General features: G+C 40.7%; 1 protein-coding gene across 2 annotated transcripts in view; it reads left to right on the top strand.

The window, feature by feature from the left end:
- The window catches only part of kcnk10a (potassium channel, subfamily K, member 10a), a 46,660-nt gene that overhangs the window by 15,754 nt on the left and 15,006 nt on the right, over positions 1–15,900 (top strand). For both annotated transcript variants that reach the window (XM_031872773.1, XM_031872774.1), the window contains exon 5: positions 9,012–9,204. In XM_031872773.1, the coding sequence (XP_031728633.1) occupies positions 9,012–9,204 (193 nt within the window). The remainder of the gene's footprint in view (positions 1–9,011; positions 9,205–15,900) is intronic.

Genomic DNA, 15,900 nt, shown 5'->3' with positions numbered 1-15,900 from the left:
TTTAGAATCCCGTTATATTGATGTATTTCGTCTTTCCTTCAATAATGGCGACATTACCTACACTGTACCTGGCTTTGCACAAAGGTGAGGTCCTTTTGGTATGACTTTTGTAATACAATAACTAAGATCACAGGGGTTACCTTTCCATTAGATCCTGAGCTATGTTTACTGGGAAACTTGACAACTCTCAACAGGTCTTTAACGAAGCTCCAAATTAAACTTGCAGAAATTGCTTTATGTGTGGCCAGGAAATGTATCGCAATGACGTGGAAGTCTGATTCCCCCACTCTCATCGCCAAATGGTCTGTGGAAATGAACAGTTGTATTCCTCTTGAAAAGATTACATATAGTCTCAGAAAGAGATATCATTTATTTTATGAAAAGCCTTATTTGGAGTACATGGGTACAACACTAACAGTACCATAGGACTGTAACTATTTAGAGCTCTGATTTACAATATACACTGTGTCATTGCAGTCTCTTTGTGCTGTGTCACTTTATGCACCAACATTTTTTTTTTTAGTTTTTTGTGGGTGGGTGGAATTATTTATTTACTTTATTTATTTACTTAATTTTATTTCATCTATTTGTGTTTTTTTGTTTTTTTTCTTAACTTTTTTTTTTTGTAATGTTTAATGTACTGTGTTCTGTATGCTCTCTTGCATTGTTAAAATACTTGGATAAATAAAATATTCCAAAAAAAATAATGGCGAGCTTAACGTAGATAAACAGTATAATTGTAAAATTTACGTTAGAAAAAGTGTTGGCGCCAAAAGGAGAATAATGACATGATTATCTTGCATTTAGTCAATGTTTTAGTGTTGCATGACATCAAAAAATTATTCCCTCTGCAGTCTAGTCAGTGGATGGATTACAAAGTATATAGTAAATATAGTATGTTCAGTTGATATTCCGTGAACCAATTCCAGTACAAGTTGCAAGGTTTTCATTTGTCATTATGTCGTCACATGAATGACAAGGTTGCAAAATGAAACTTAGATTGTAGTCCCAATTTGTGAAATAAGAAAGAAAAACAAACAACAACAAAAACGATATTATATACTGAAGGTGGAGGATGAATTTAGGAGTCTTAGCCAGAGGAAAGAAGCTGTTTTGAAGTCTGGTGGTTCGGCAGCTCATACTTCTGTAGTGCAATAGTGCTAACCTATTTCTATTTTTACATTTCATAAGAACTTTGATCAAGCAACACGCCCATTAATTCAAGCTTGTTATAAGCTGCATTATTATGCGCTTGACTCTGAAACAATAATAATAATAATAATGCATTTTATTTGCAACGCACTTTTCATTCGGAAAATCTCAGAGTGCCACAGAGCCAGTACATAGTAAAAACATAGTTAAAACAAACTATAATAAAAATAACTAGTAAACATAAGCATAAAAAAAACAAAACTGACTGAACAGAAACACAAAAGAAATAACTGACAGTGATTTAGCACAAGGTCAGAAACACCTTCCTGAATAAAAAGGTTTTTAGGCCAGTCTTAAAAGAGACCAGTGTCTGTGTTGCCCTTAGGTGGTCAGGGAGACTGTTCCATAGGCGCGGTGCTGCCGAGCCAAAGGCCCGGTCGCCCATGGTGTGGAGCTTGGTGTGGGGGACCCGGAGGAGCAAGCAATATCCGGATCCTATTCAAATTTGCACACATTTTGGTGCTGAGCTTTCAATGTATTTTACCAATGACTGGAGATATCTCATATTTCTATGTAACTGCTGCTCAGAGGGATCTTTGTCCCTTTCAGTTGCTATTCTGGTTGAACCATTGAACAGCATTTTGTTCTCCATCTACAAAAAAATTACTTTTCATGCAAACCCACATATTAAATAACATCTATTTGTAAAGAGGACTTTGTACAACCTAAAAGACTATTCAAAAAATATGAAGCATTCCAACAGCCATCGATTGTAGAGAATTAAGCTTTTGTGGCTGGTGATTTCAAACGTTTGAAATGTAATGCACCGCATGACTACGCAAAACATTGCAGCTCTTTGTATTCAATTATAAGTTTACCTTTTCTAGTTAGGTTGTTTTCATTTTAAGGCAAATGGGAAACCAAGAGAGGATCCTTGCTTCTATGATTACTTCAGACTGTAATATATCAGTACATGTACCCTGGAGCAATTACTGATTTAATTATTAAGAAAGATGTTATATTTTCCTCATTCTAATTTTAAACTTTTAATGTGAATATTCAGGTGTGCTTCCGGTTTCGCCCTGGTATGGAGCAGATGCAGGCTCTGAGAACTCCCTTATCTTTTCACACTTCAACAAACTCATCATTCATCCCTGTACCAAACATTAGCAGTCAGGGTACTGTTGGCTAGCACGTGGTGGTTTGTGCGACCATCCAAGGATATGCCTCCCCAGACCATCACTGACCCACCACCAAACTGGTCATGCTGGATGATGTTGCAGGCAGCACAGCATTCGCCACGGCGTCTCCAGACTCTTTCACGTCTGCCACGTGCTAATTCTGAACCTACTCTCATCTGTGAGGAGAGCGGGGTGCCATTGGTGAACCTACCAAGTCTAATGTTCTCTGGCAAATGCCTGTCAAGCTGCACGGTGCTGGGTTGTCAGCACAGGTCGCACAAGAGGACATCGAGCCCTCATGCCTCATCTGTTTCTCCTTCTTTTGGGCATGTATCTCTACTCCAGCTTTGCAAACTATTGGCTAGTTGGTTTGTCTCACAGAGCTGTACGCACAGAGCTGGTCGTACACAGGAAAAGAGGCCGTGTAAAGTCCCGTAAAAACCCCTATTGGAGATGCATATTCTGAATGTGCTGTATACATGTCCAAAGAATGCTCCTAAAATCTGAATAATATTGGCATATTCCACATGTTTTAATCTGAAAATTCTCCATTCGGAATAAGGCCTAATTCAGAATCACAAAACTAAATATGATGTTTACCGGAGCCATATAACATTCAGAATATTGTCATATTTGGAATGACAGTGGAACATGTACATGTAAACATAGTCATTGAGACGTAGCTCATCATTTAAATCTTTGGGAGACAAGGTCTGTAGAGTGAAGTTCCAAAAAGCTTTACGTTGCCTTACCAGCAAGTCAAGCTCACCACCTCGAGGTGGAAGACTGACTTCATCAATGCCACAAAACTTTACGGTTGTAAATTAAAAATGACATTTTGTTCATCATTAAAATGTACAGCTACAGGATAATCTCGGTCCTTCCTACGTATAGAGCGTTTGTGTTCACTTATACAGCGTATAGAGCTTGAGCTCTCTGGTAGTTTTACCTACATACAAAAATCCACATGGATAACGTAGCATGTACACAACATGTACACAACATGTTTGAAGTGATTTTCCACTCTTTATGGAAACTACTTTGTTGGTGTGAGGATGATCACTCTCCATGGATACAGTCTCTCTAGTTTAACTTTCAGGTCTTCAGTACAAATACTGAAGCTGAGGAAATACAAATGTGATATTTAAGATTATCAAAAGAATAAGGTAAAAAACTGGGAAACAAAGGGAAACGCCATCCTCCCGGCCTGCCTGGGCACAATTATGCAATTTAATTTAGACTAAAGTCAAAGTTCAGTTATCTTCTCTTTTTTCTCAGCTACGTACAGCAATCAACCCTCGGGCCTGAGCATAAAGCGCAACGATATCAGCTGAGGGTCATTCAATTCATTGACAAAATCACAACTTGCTTAAACAGATACTTTGTTGCAAAATAACCACCTATTATAGCTTATTAGAGAATAGCGCTCTCGTTTAATGCGATTTCTGTCTCTGAACATCACTGCAGATCTTCTCCATCAGGGCTGTCAGCTGTAACTATGATCTTCACACAGGACTGCAGGCATTCGTCTGTGAGGCGAGAGCAATATTTGGATTTCATGTAGTTCATGCTTGAGAAAAACCTGCTCGCACAATTAAGTTGATCCAAAGAAGGGACAGGAGTCCAAATGCATACTTCTTCATGTTCATATTATTGTTGGGAATAGCTTTCCATGTTTCAAATGCCAGTGTGTTGGGTTCTGAGACTTTTATTCAGCCTGTTTAGCCAACTTGTCATGTCCACCATGAAGTGCAAATTTTTAAGTCAGAATCAGCTTTACTGGCCATATACATACAAGGAATTTGACTCCGGTTTTTCGTTGCTCTCTATGTACATACACAAAATTTACAATAAACAGGAAAGATGTAAGCATAAACAATTTAATGACTAGGTACAATATAAATATAAATATATATTCAAAAAGTGTATATATATACTGTATATATGAACATAACCCTATACAACAACGGTGTCAATGTTGTTGTGGGCGACTGCGGCTAAGTGGATAGCAGGGCCGTCCTTCAATCAGAGGATCCTGAGCTGGCGCAGGAAGTACAACCTCTGCTGGGCCTTTTTCCTGATGGTGTCAATGTTGGAGGCCCACTTCAGGTCCTGGGAGATTGTGGATCCCAGAAACCTGAAGGTCTCCACAGCAGACACCGTGCTGTTGAGTATGGTGAGGGGGGCTCCTCCTGAAGTCCACTGTCATCTCCACATTATGCTTGTGAACCATAATGTGTGTTATATGTACATACTATTCACTTATTGTCACGGGGTGTGGTGGAGGACTCAAATGCAGACATAACCAGATGCAGTGTGAAACAGGTTTTAATGAGTCAAGAACACGACAGGAATCTTACAGGAACACAGCAGGGAATCCAAGGAGGCGAGAGACGAGGGGGGGGATCCGGCAGGACGAGGCAGGGCAGGCAGACTGGAAAACCGTAAGCAGGATCACAACAGGAATCTTACAGGGAGTGAACAGGTGAGGGGAGTTGTGCTGGTGAGGAGGGAGTGCTTGATTAGTGATCAGAGGCAGATGAAGGGAGTTAGGCTCATGATGAGGGGGGCTAACAGGTGCACTGAATGAGCTGATTAGGTGAGTGAGAGATAGAGTGACAGGAGAGAAGGGGCAGAGCTGTGACACTTATCAATCATATTGCCTTTAACTGTTATGGTTGTCATTATTAGGGGCCGAGCACCGACGTAGTCGGAGCGGAGGACCTATTGTTATTCTAATGTTTATTAGGGCCCGAGCACCGACATTTATTACTTTGTTAGTTTCATCGCAAAAAGGAGGTGCTTGGGATACTGTGAATTTTTGGAAATTTGGCACGCAAGCCAGTTTTTGTGAAAATTGCAGTCTGATTGGGGTGTCCAGTATGAAATATTGGCTCGATAGCAACAACATTGAAGTTTATTGACATGATGTTTGAGGCCTTGCAGAGCTTAAATACTTCAAAGTGGACTAAAGACAGAAGAGGAAGTCCACAGTGTGTGAGACCTTCTGTAGTGAATGAGACACTTCAGCAGGAACATCAGGAGGATCATCAGGATATCATTGAGTAGCCCCAACATTGGGTTTCACCTAGCTGTATGAAATTTGGTATGTATGTGTATTGAGATGGGACCTACAAAAACTCCTCTTGGAGTTTTTCATTAAACAAAATAGGAAATCGGCCATTTCGAATTTTATGACATTTGTGGACCATTTCAAGGCGTCATACTTTAACAAACTCCTAGAGAATAAACCCAATTGCATTCAGATTTGGTCAGTATGCTCTGAGACCTTGGCAGTGAAAAGTTACTCAAAGATCAAAAAGTTATTGAAGTTTGTATTCGTGGCGTGGCGGCAAACAAACCCCATTCGCCATGAAACAGTAAGTTGTTGTAACTCAGCCGTACATTGTCTAATCTGCGCCAAATTTCTCATATGTCATAACATCCTGACCCTGAAGACATCTATATGTTAATTTAGAATCATGGTAACAGCGCCACCTAGTGGCAACAGGAAGTTATAGGTTGTGTACTTTGACATCCTGCTCCTCAAAAATTGTTCAGATCCCTCTCAAATTTTGTCAGAAAAGCCTTAAGACCTGCACATGTGTGTCTGGTTCCAGCCTGTCCGGGATTACTTTCTCCCAAAAAGCCATGGCATTTTCACCATAACAGCCTTTGGGAAGACCCTGAATTGGTTGTTTCCTCTTCCTTTGGCCTCCAAGTCCTCGAGAAAGAAGAGGTGGCTTTCTGCATTGTGTAAGTGAGCTGAAATACCAGGACGTTTCTCTTCAATAGCTGAAGATAACTATTTGATTGACTATCAATTAAAGCAGTTTTCTGATCAGCCTCCATCTACTTCAGCAGCTGGTAAAGACTTACCACTTCCGCGGCCACAACCATCAGCACCATTGATACTTTTGCCGGCATGTTCCAGTGTTTATTAAATATTCCAGTTAACTGCATGTGAATTTCCTAAAAAATCACTTTATTTCGTTTTATTCGTTATATTTTATTGATTCATATTAAAGCATATTTTTTGTACCAGACAGATGTGAGACAAATCAACTGAAAAAATGTGGCTTAAAAGGCATTACAAAACAAAATGATTTAATGAATTACATGTGATTGCATGTGTCTTAGGTTTAAAAACCTTGGTTCCCTGATAATTGGATGGCACAAATGTTAAGAAACCAAAAATAGTCAACTTCCACCAAGGTACAAATGAAAGGAAACAAACTGCAGGGGTGACTGCCTCTTGTTGAACAAATGAAATTCCAGGTCAACTTCATCTTCCATAATCTTCTCATTGTTGGTATCTGGCAGGAGCGGGTTTGGTTATTAGCAAGTATAGAAAAATAATTATTGATATTAATTAATACAATCATTAATATCAATAGGAACGGGGCACCACCCTGGGATCAGGGACCAATAACCGAATTGTGGAGTAAGTCTCAAATTTAGTGTTGATAGTTACTAGTCCACATTCAGAGTTAACAGTGAAGGTTTGAATCACAGCACTAAGTATAACCAGCTATTACCACAACACATATGCACAAAATAATCACAGAAACTGCTCTTTAAAACAGACTTTATTCGCCTTAACAATACTGATCAAAAATCAATAATATTATAAATAAACAAACATCTATTATACAACTACTACTAAACATCGAACCGCCGATCCTCTGATTGAAGGATGACCCTGCTCTAGCACTGAGCCGCAGTTGCTCTAAACCAGGGGTCACCAACCTTTTTTAAACTGAGAGCTACTTCAAGGGTACCGAGTAGTACGAAGGGCTACTTATTTGATACAAACTTCCTGAATAACAAAGTTGCACAGATCACCTTAATAATAATAATATATGTGAAGAGACTGTTTGATCACATGTCAGTTAATTATTCCTCACAATAATTATTAATAATGATTTCCACAATGATGGTATAGCTACACATACATATTTAAACATGCAACTTTTATTTCTGTTAATCTGTTTCAACATTTGAAAGTCAGAGGTATCACATCGCTGATATTTTTGTATCGTCACACGATTAAAGCCGGTTACTTTTGCACATAGCGCCTGCTGGTGAATGATCCAGTGGTAATGTAGACATTTTGCAAAGTCTGGGTCACCTTTGCATTGCGCAATGAAGCCTGCATGCCGGCCCGTCATCGCGGGAGCCCCGTCTGTTGTCACCGACACCAGCTTTTCCAATGGTACCTTTTTCTCCACGAAGAAACTAGTAAAAAGTCTCGTCTATAGCCGAGCGGGGGATCCAAACCTCCGAGACGCGCGAGCGTCTTTGGGCGCCTGCGTTCAAACCTCTAGTCTGGGCCTTTTCGGTCGGATTGCGTTGCCTCGCCTCTACCCTCGTTGTTGCCCCGCGGCCTGTTCCGAGGATTTACGGACCTGACGACGGGGTGCGCTCGCGGCGCGCGTCTGGCGCCAACGGGAAGCGCCTGCCATTCGGAACCTGAAAACCTAGTGCGGTGCGGCGGCCTCGACCTGGTTGTCCACCGTGCGCCTCCGGGTACCCAACTCTCTTATGACAAGAAATATTGTCATTTTAAAATCTACACTAATGCAAGCGTTTTTGATTAAAAAAGAACAGCAACTACAATTTTAGACGGAGCTCCATGGTGACTCGTGCTATTTTTAGAACATGCCTTGCTGGCGACTCACATGGTCCCTGCAGACGACAGGGTGCCCACCGGCACCATGTTGGCTACCTCTGCTCTAAACACAACAAAGCCCAGCAGTGTGGGGCAACACTATTATATACTGCACCAACAATTATGTTCATAGCACTGAACAGGACTTGGAGGTCCGTAAGACACACAATACACAGTAACAGTAAAGTTAAACTGAAAACAAACAAACAAGGATACAATAACACACTATGACCTATCTCTGCCCAGACAATAGCCTTGAGATCGCTTCACGTAGCGATCGGCGTGTGTTCATCTGTCTGTTGATTGGCGGAGTTTATCCGGCGGCCATATAACGTGCTGGCGGGTTACGCGGCCAGCTGGTCCACGTGTGGCAGCCAATGTTGACTTGAAGAATCCGGGAATTCCATCCGCAGGTGGAGTTAAGAGAGCTTGGGACACAGAGGTTATCCGTCTCTCTTTCAGGATCCAAGTGTCTGAACACATTATATTACATTACAGTCATTTAGCAGACGCTTTTATCCAAAGCGACTTACAATTCAGATTCTATCACATTTCTACACCGTAGGCACAGCTACGGGAGCAAAAACAGTCTGTAGGTTGGGACTGTCACCTAGGTTGTTTCGGGTACCAAAATTGTTACCTCCTGCAACAATGTGAATTGCAATGGAAAGGCACAGTGTGAAGGTTTGGGCCAATGTTTATAGCCTTGATGATGTCATGACAGTGTCAGAGGGACTCCTCCTTGGTTTAAACCAAATCTCACACTAAGGTGAGATTTTTAACGCCTGATGGGGGGGTAGGTGTGGTTTCACAATCTAGGCTTTTCTTTTTACATGTCATGCTGATGAGATAATACACTGTGCCTGATAAATCAAAATCGTTTCTCAGACTCAGGACTCAGGAGTCCAAACCCCAAATCAGAACTTGCTGAAAACGAGATAGGTATTATGGTTTACACTTTTCTTATACTTTGTGTGTGTGTGTGTGTGTGTAACTTTCTCTCACAGAATAAACACAACCAGATCAGTCAGACTAAAATCCGTGTGGCCTCCACCCTTCTCTTCATCCTGGCTGGCTGCATCTTGTTCGTCACCATCCCAGCTGTGATCTTCCAACACATTGAGGGCTGGACGGCTCTGGAGTCAACATATTTTGTTGTCATCACACTGACAACAGTTGGAATAGGTGACTATGTCGCAGGTGAGAGCTTGTCATTCAGTTAAAATATTCATGAATGGAAATGTCCGAATAACCTAATTAGTTTCTTACATATTAGTAATCAAAAGTAAATCAGAACACGTCAAAAGTTGTATGTGTGTGTCTGTATATATATATATATATATATATATATATTAGTGCTGCGCAACGATTACAATTTTGAATCGCGATTAATCACATGATTGTTTTGCGATTAATCGCATTGTTATGCGCAAAATTCAATAATTAATTCAAAAGTAGGGTATTGCGCACTTTTATTTTAAAAGTACTGCTATATGAACAAAAGTGCAATAATATTTGGTTCTTTTTAACAGCAGTTATTCCCTTTACACAGTAGCAGTTAAAATACAGTTATAATGATTCTGATAATAGATATTCAGCCAGTGTTCACAACTTTATCTTCATGTGTGTAAGAGATGCAATTTGAAATATACACCTTGAAAACTGCAAACCTATCTACGTCATGTTTTTTTCTTTTTTTTATGTTTGTTAAATTCTCAGTAGCAATAACTAAATGATATGCTTATTATACATATCCCAAACAAAAACACTTAAAAACTCTAAAAAAAGAATTTAACTGAATCATTTATTTTTAGCTTTTTTGGTATTTTGGTCAGACACATTCCCATAATATGTGTGGTATTTGTTATAAATGTACATTGGTACATAGAGGGTGATAAGAAGCTGTACATGGAGGGACTTAGGACCCAGGGGAATGTAGGTGAAGGAAACAGGAAGAGAAGGAAGTGATGCCACACAAACAGCTGTTCACCGCTTGCTGTCGGCAGGCTGGTTCTTGTGTTAAAAATGTCCGCTTAATAATACATTTTAAAAACTGCGCGATAAAATAATTGTCGGCATTAATTAATGAATGCGTTAACGTGATAATAACGCGTTAACTTGGGCCACTTCAATGTCTATCTCGACAGTAGGAAAACTGACACTGACATCCAACGTGATACATCACATCATCATATTACATTACATTACGTTACAGTCATTTAGCACAGTGGTCCCCAACCACCGGGCCGCGGACTGGTACCGGGCCGTGGATCATTTGGTACCGGGCCGCACAGAAAGAATAAATATTATAATATTTCCGTTTTATTGATTATCAGAGTCTGAAAGAAGTTTTATTTTGAAAAATGACCGGATTCTCTCGCAATTTCATCCGCCTGTTCCTCTTGACACATGTCAAGACGCTTGTCTCGGTCACGTTATACGTTACCTCAAAAATGAAACCCGCAAACTAGCGAAAATGAGTAAATAACATTTGGAGAGCGTCTTTGCAAAGGGAGAAAGGCCACTAAAGAGACAGGAGAAGAGCCTACAACTTCCAAGAAAAAGAAAGCTTCATTTAACAGACAATATCAGGAGTCTAATTAAATATCAGGAGTAATTCTGACGCGCCAAGCCCACTCTGCATAATATGTGGCGACAGAGGATCAGCTGCTGGAGGTTGTAAATGACGGTGGCCTTAAAAGTATGTTTGAGACAACAACTCTGCTGGTGTTTAGGTTGTGTTTAGGATTAAAATCAAGGCTGAATATCCTGAGATCGCCACTAAAGCACTGAAAGCCCTGCTTCCATTTCACACATCCTCTTTGTGAAGCGGGATGTTCTGCAGTGACAGCAGTCAAAACAAAATTTCGAAGTAGACTGGACATCAGGAACAGACTTCGGGTGTCATTGTCTCCCATTACCCCCAGATGGGACGTCGTTGCAGAGAAACAAGCTGAGGGCTCCCACTGATTCAGCGTTATTGTGAGTTGTATTTATTTATGGATTTTATATTTGTTTTCATGCCGATCGTATCATTTTATTTCATCGTGTTTTTCCGCCACACCTTGAAGGCCGGTCCGTGAAAATATTGTCTTACATGAAACCGGTCCGTGATGTAAAAAAGGTTGGGGACCTCTGATTTAGCAGACGCTTTTATCCAAAGCGACTTACAATTCAGATTCTATCACATTTCTACACCGTATGCACAGGGAGCAATTTTGGGGTTAAGTGTTGCTCAAGGACACATCGACATGTGACTAGCAGAGCCGGAGATCGAACCGCCAATCCTCTGATTGAAGGATGGCCCTGCTCTCCACTTTGCCACAGTTGCCCCGTACAGTTGCCCTCATATCACACCAACAATTGTAATCATTATTAAAATTACAAGCAAGGTGCACCATGTTATGTCGTTCCCTATTCCAAGGACAAAATATATCTTCCCAAAAAGAGATTTCATTTTACATTTTTAGATGGTTATAAATAAATAATAAACCTCATCTCAAAATGTTTTCTAAGAAAAGGAATATGAAAAATATTAAGTGCTAAAACTTAATAATGAGCAAATAAATGGTCAGTGCCCAAATATATGTCCATAATCAATCTGTATCTGTCAATTGAGTGGGACAAGAGCGGAAGAGATCCCATACCGTCCCGATCCAATCCAATCCAAGGCTCCGTATATGTGCCCCCTGTTATCTGATGAGACAACTTTGTAAAGATTGTGTCAAGCTGTTTCACCAGTTCTGTACCATACTTTTTGTGCAGTTTGTGTTTACACTGGTGTACAGTGATTCACACTAGCCAGAACACAAGGCTCTCTACCCAAGCAAGAAAATGTAGTTAAAAGAGACTACCCCTGCTGGCAAATAGTGAAAATAATATTTATGTAGCACCCCAACACTCTATAGAGAGTAGACCTACACTGGAATGATGGGGCGTTTGGGTTCTGAACTCCTAAGGTAGTTACCACGAAGGTTTACCTGATTATTGTGAATGTATATTACCCTCCGAATAACAAAGAAACTGTCAAACTTAATAACAAACTTAGCAGTAATTAAATAACTGACCACAGACAACTGATTGGGATGAAAAAATAAATACAAGTTTACTGACAGCTTTTGAAAATGTTCAAATAATAATTACCCTTTCGGGGGACAAGAAAACAAAACAACAATAACACCTTACAGTATGACAGAATACTCAAATTGACTTTAAAACACTCATGGGCCCACACACATTCACTCATATTACAATAAGAACACGTTGCAGGCCTGTGTAGCTCGGGTGCGGTGCTGCCTCCCGAATCCTCGTCCTCAGCAGAGACAGTTACACAGCAAATCCAAAATCACAATTCAATGTCAGTCCTTGAGAAAAAACAGTATGTCGTCCAAAAGACCACACCGACAGCGGAGGTGACGGCCATGGCGGTGAAATCCTCACCAGGAACACACCAACAGTCTGTCTTGGTCCGCAATCGGGTCCTCCGGTCCAGTGACTCAGCAACTTGTACTTTACACAGAAAAACTTTTACAAACTCTTCGGGTCGGCGTAAAGGACAAAGGAATCTGTAAAGACAATATATATGCAAAATAGTTAAAAATGTATGACCAAAATTGCAGATGTGCACTTAATTTGTTTAATGAAGTTTTAAATCATATGAGAAAGTCCTGCGATCATTCTTGTAGCCTGCCTGCTGAGTTCATTGACTAGACACTTTTACACATTTAACTATACATGTACAGCTTTCAATAAAATATTCTGACTATCTGGAAAATTATCATATAACATTAATAGTTAAACTACCTGCATTTTATTTTCTGTAACTGATCGGTGTTAAAAATATCCCTAATCCTATTCCTAACCATAACAAACAATCACTGGAAGAACGTCTTTCCCTCTCACGCCAACTTTCTACAACAGGCCCACATTGTGTTACTTACTACTGGGCCGTTGTCGGTACATCGTATGTGGCCCGCACCCTTACGGCAGGATGATATTTGATTTAAGTACATTTGCCGCCAAATTTGTCAACGTCCTCAACCAAGAAAATAAAGTAATTATCATGTAAAAGTTAGCGTTTTATAATATGTCATGCTAAATTCAACTAGCCCTCTGCTTACTTAATGCCTTAACCTTCATTTCTGATTCACAAGTATTGAATTTTAACGATGGCAAACTAAATAAACGTGAGCTAAACGGTGTCTCAAACGACAGACTCTCACATTTTGGCAGGACACCGGCAGGTTTAATGAGGTAGTGTACGTAGCTAAGTACTGAGCTAGCAAGAGTAGCTGCCGCTATTTCAGCTAGCTAGCTAGCAATTTCACAATTTCAGCTGAGAAAGAATAGGGATCGAAACTGCAGTTTAGACACACATACTACTAACAGACAACCTTTGATTGTGGGAAATAAAATATATATTTTTAACAAATGTGTTTGTACTCACCGATAGTGGACTGACAACTGATGAAATCCGCTGTGCACTGAAGGCAAACTCTCGTTTCCCAATCACGGCGATGTTTTGAGGAGCGCTTGGTATAATCACAAGGGTCTCCCGCACGGGCGGTGGCGTTTGCTGGTGTCCTCCGAAGGATTTCACACGATAATCTTTACTTTCTTTTACGACTGTGATTGACTAAATACAAACTAATGGAATAAAACCTAGGTAGATGTGCTATTTTATGATGTGTATTTAACTGGCAGTTGGTTGGACAAGACAATTGCATTTTGTGAAATGTAGACATGAGTGCGTCAATTCGGGACAGGCTGTAGTTAAAAACAATGTCATCTTCCCTGTTGCACCTTGCATAAAAAAATGCCGGGTGATGTTGATGTAATCGGTTCTGGCCCAGCAACGACATGTATACTTCACAGCAAGTTGCATTCAGTCAGTGTTGTGGGCCAAAAACTAACAACATAGTATTGGGCCATGACCTATGTAACAACCTTTGGCCCAGTAATAGCTTTACTACCAAAATATTGTAATGCTACGTCCACCTCTGGGCCAATTCTGGCATATACACAGATAATCTGTCCGTCAGTCAGCCGACACTGGCGGAGGACAGCCAGAGTCAGCCCAGAACTGAATGCTATCTGGGAACTTATCATCATAATTCTCCGAAAAGCAATATGACACTATGAAGGAGTTATAGGCTAACAGTGCGTTTATAAGTATGCTCATTCCGACTAGAGGATGTAGAGGGCAAATGCATAATATTGTGTTCAGCAAAAAATATCCACTTGATGCATCAGGTCAGTGTTTTGAGAAAGGACACCTGCCTTGTAAACTCCTATGTCAACTGTCAACACTTCCTCAGCTCACTAACTCGCTAGCGATCCACGGGTGTTGGTCTTCGTCACCACCGTCGTTTGTTTCGGGAGTAGCAGGTGCTTCCATTTCTGCTTCCGTCATGAAATCAGTCATCGTAGAGTGGAATTCTACTCATGTAGGATCGCTAGCTAGCATCCTGGGCATCACTGGGAATCAAAACACCGCGGCTTTGAGAGCACTTGTTTGCAATTGCGCATTAACGTGATTAACCAATGATTTAACTTGCAAGCTAGGACCACTGATTCGCCAAACCTGCTTGCTTGCAGTCTCTGTTCCACCACAGTCCCCGACGTTGGTCTCATGATTCATTTTTTTTCTAAAGATATATTTGATTTTGTAGCAAGTAACGAAGGTTTCAGGGGAAATGTATCGGAGTAAAAGTATCAGTTTCCTTTGCAAAATGTAGTGAAGTAAAAGTAAAAGTCAACAGAAATATAAATAGTAAAGTACAGATATCAAAAAAAACGACTTAAGTACAGTAACGAAGTATTTCTACTTCGTTACTATACACCACTGTATATCAGCAAATGTGTTGATGATGTGGTGATGACTAACACAACAAAATCATTCCCCAACCAGAAATTCTGGATGAATGGAGAGGTGATGGCACTATCCAAAGCTAAAAAAGCTGGTATCAAGGAGGCAAAGGGGAGGCGTCAAGAGAAACTAATGAGAGACCTCAACACCAACAACACTAAAGATATGTGGCAGGAGATCCAAAATGTCGAAGGCTAAAAAAGCAGGAGCGCAACCATCATGTGTGAGGCCACGTTGCCAGATGAGCTGAACACCTTTTATGCTCACTTTCATCTCCTCAACAAATAGTCAGCTGTCAAGTATGCCACTGCCACTGGCGGAGAGTGATGCCAAGCTCTTTCTAAAGGTGCTGGGCTAGTTGAGCGCCAGCTGAAGCACCACACAGCTGCAAACATGGCCTCTTAGGGGCCACTCTCGATCTGGCCATAACAAAGTTAGTATGGCATTCTTCATTGTACTCAATGTGCAGATCAGCTCCATGAACTCGCTCAAAAGTATTGCAGAAGACATGCAGATCTAGAGGGATGACCTTGGGTTGAAGTATAACATCAGGGGATAAAAATGGACTGAAGACTGGGTAATTCCTTTTCTTCCTATCTTTAGGGTAAGTCTGGGTATCCCAATCTCCTTTTTTTAGGTTGTTAGACAAAGATTTTGGTTAGGGTAATATAGGGTATAAGGAACACAAGGGGTTCATACTGTTGCACAAGCACTTGATAGATCCTTCCCAAGGGATCTTCCCATGGTCACTTGTGAAGGATGGGCTTATACTGAGACTCAAGGCATCAGGGGAGCAGTTCAACTTTAGCTAGAATTAGGCAGATTCTACCGGTTCCACAACATTCAGTGAGAGCCATAGTTCCAGGTTCTGTGACAGCACATTTGAGGGTAAGTGAGCTATCACGGACTGATGTTTACTAGCCCACTGACTCACTTCTTCTCCACATCCTTGAGGAGCCTGAGTTCCGTACTCCTTAGGTTGGGCATGGTAGCATTCATTGCAGACGTCAGTTTAGGAGCATCATGAA

This window comes from Anarrhichthys ocellatus, unplaced genomic scaffold (assembly GCF_004355925.1).
Source record: "Anarrhichthys ocellatus isolate YVR2014 unplaced genomic scaffold, GSC_Weel_1.0 scaffold66, whole genome shotgun sequence".
Classification (NCBI taxonomy): Eukaryota; Metazoa; Chordata; class Actinopteri; order Perciformes; family Anarhichadidae; genus Anarrhichthys; species Anarrhichthys ocellatus.
The sequence above is the reverse complement of the archived record's forward strand: the minus strand, read 5'-3'. Positions and strand labels throughout refer to the sequence as shown.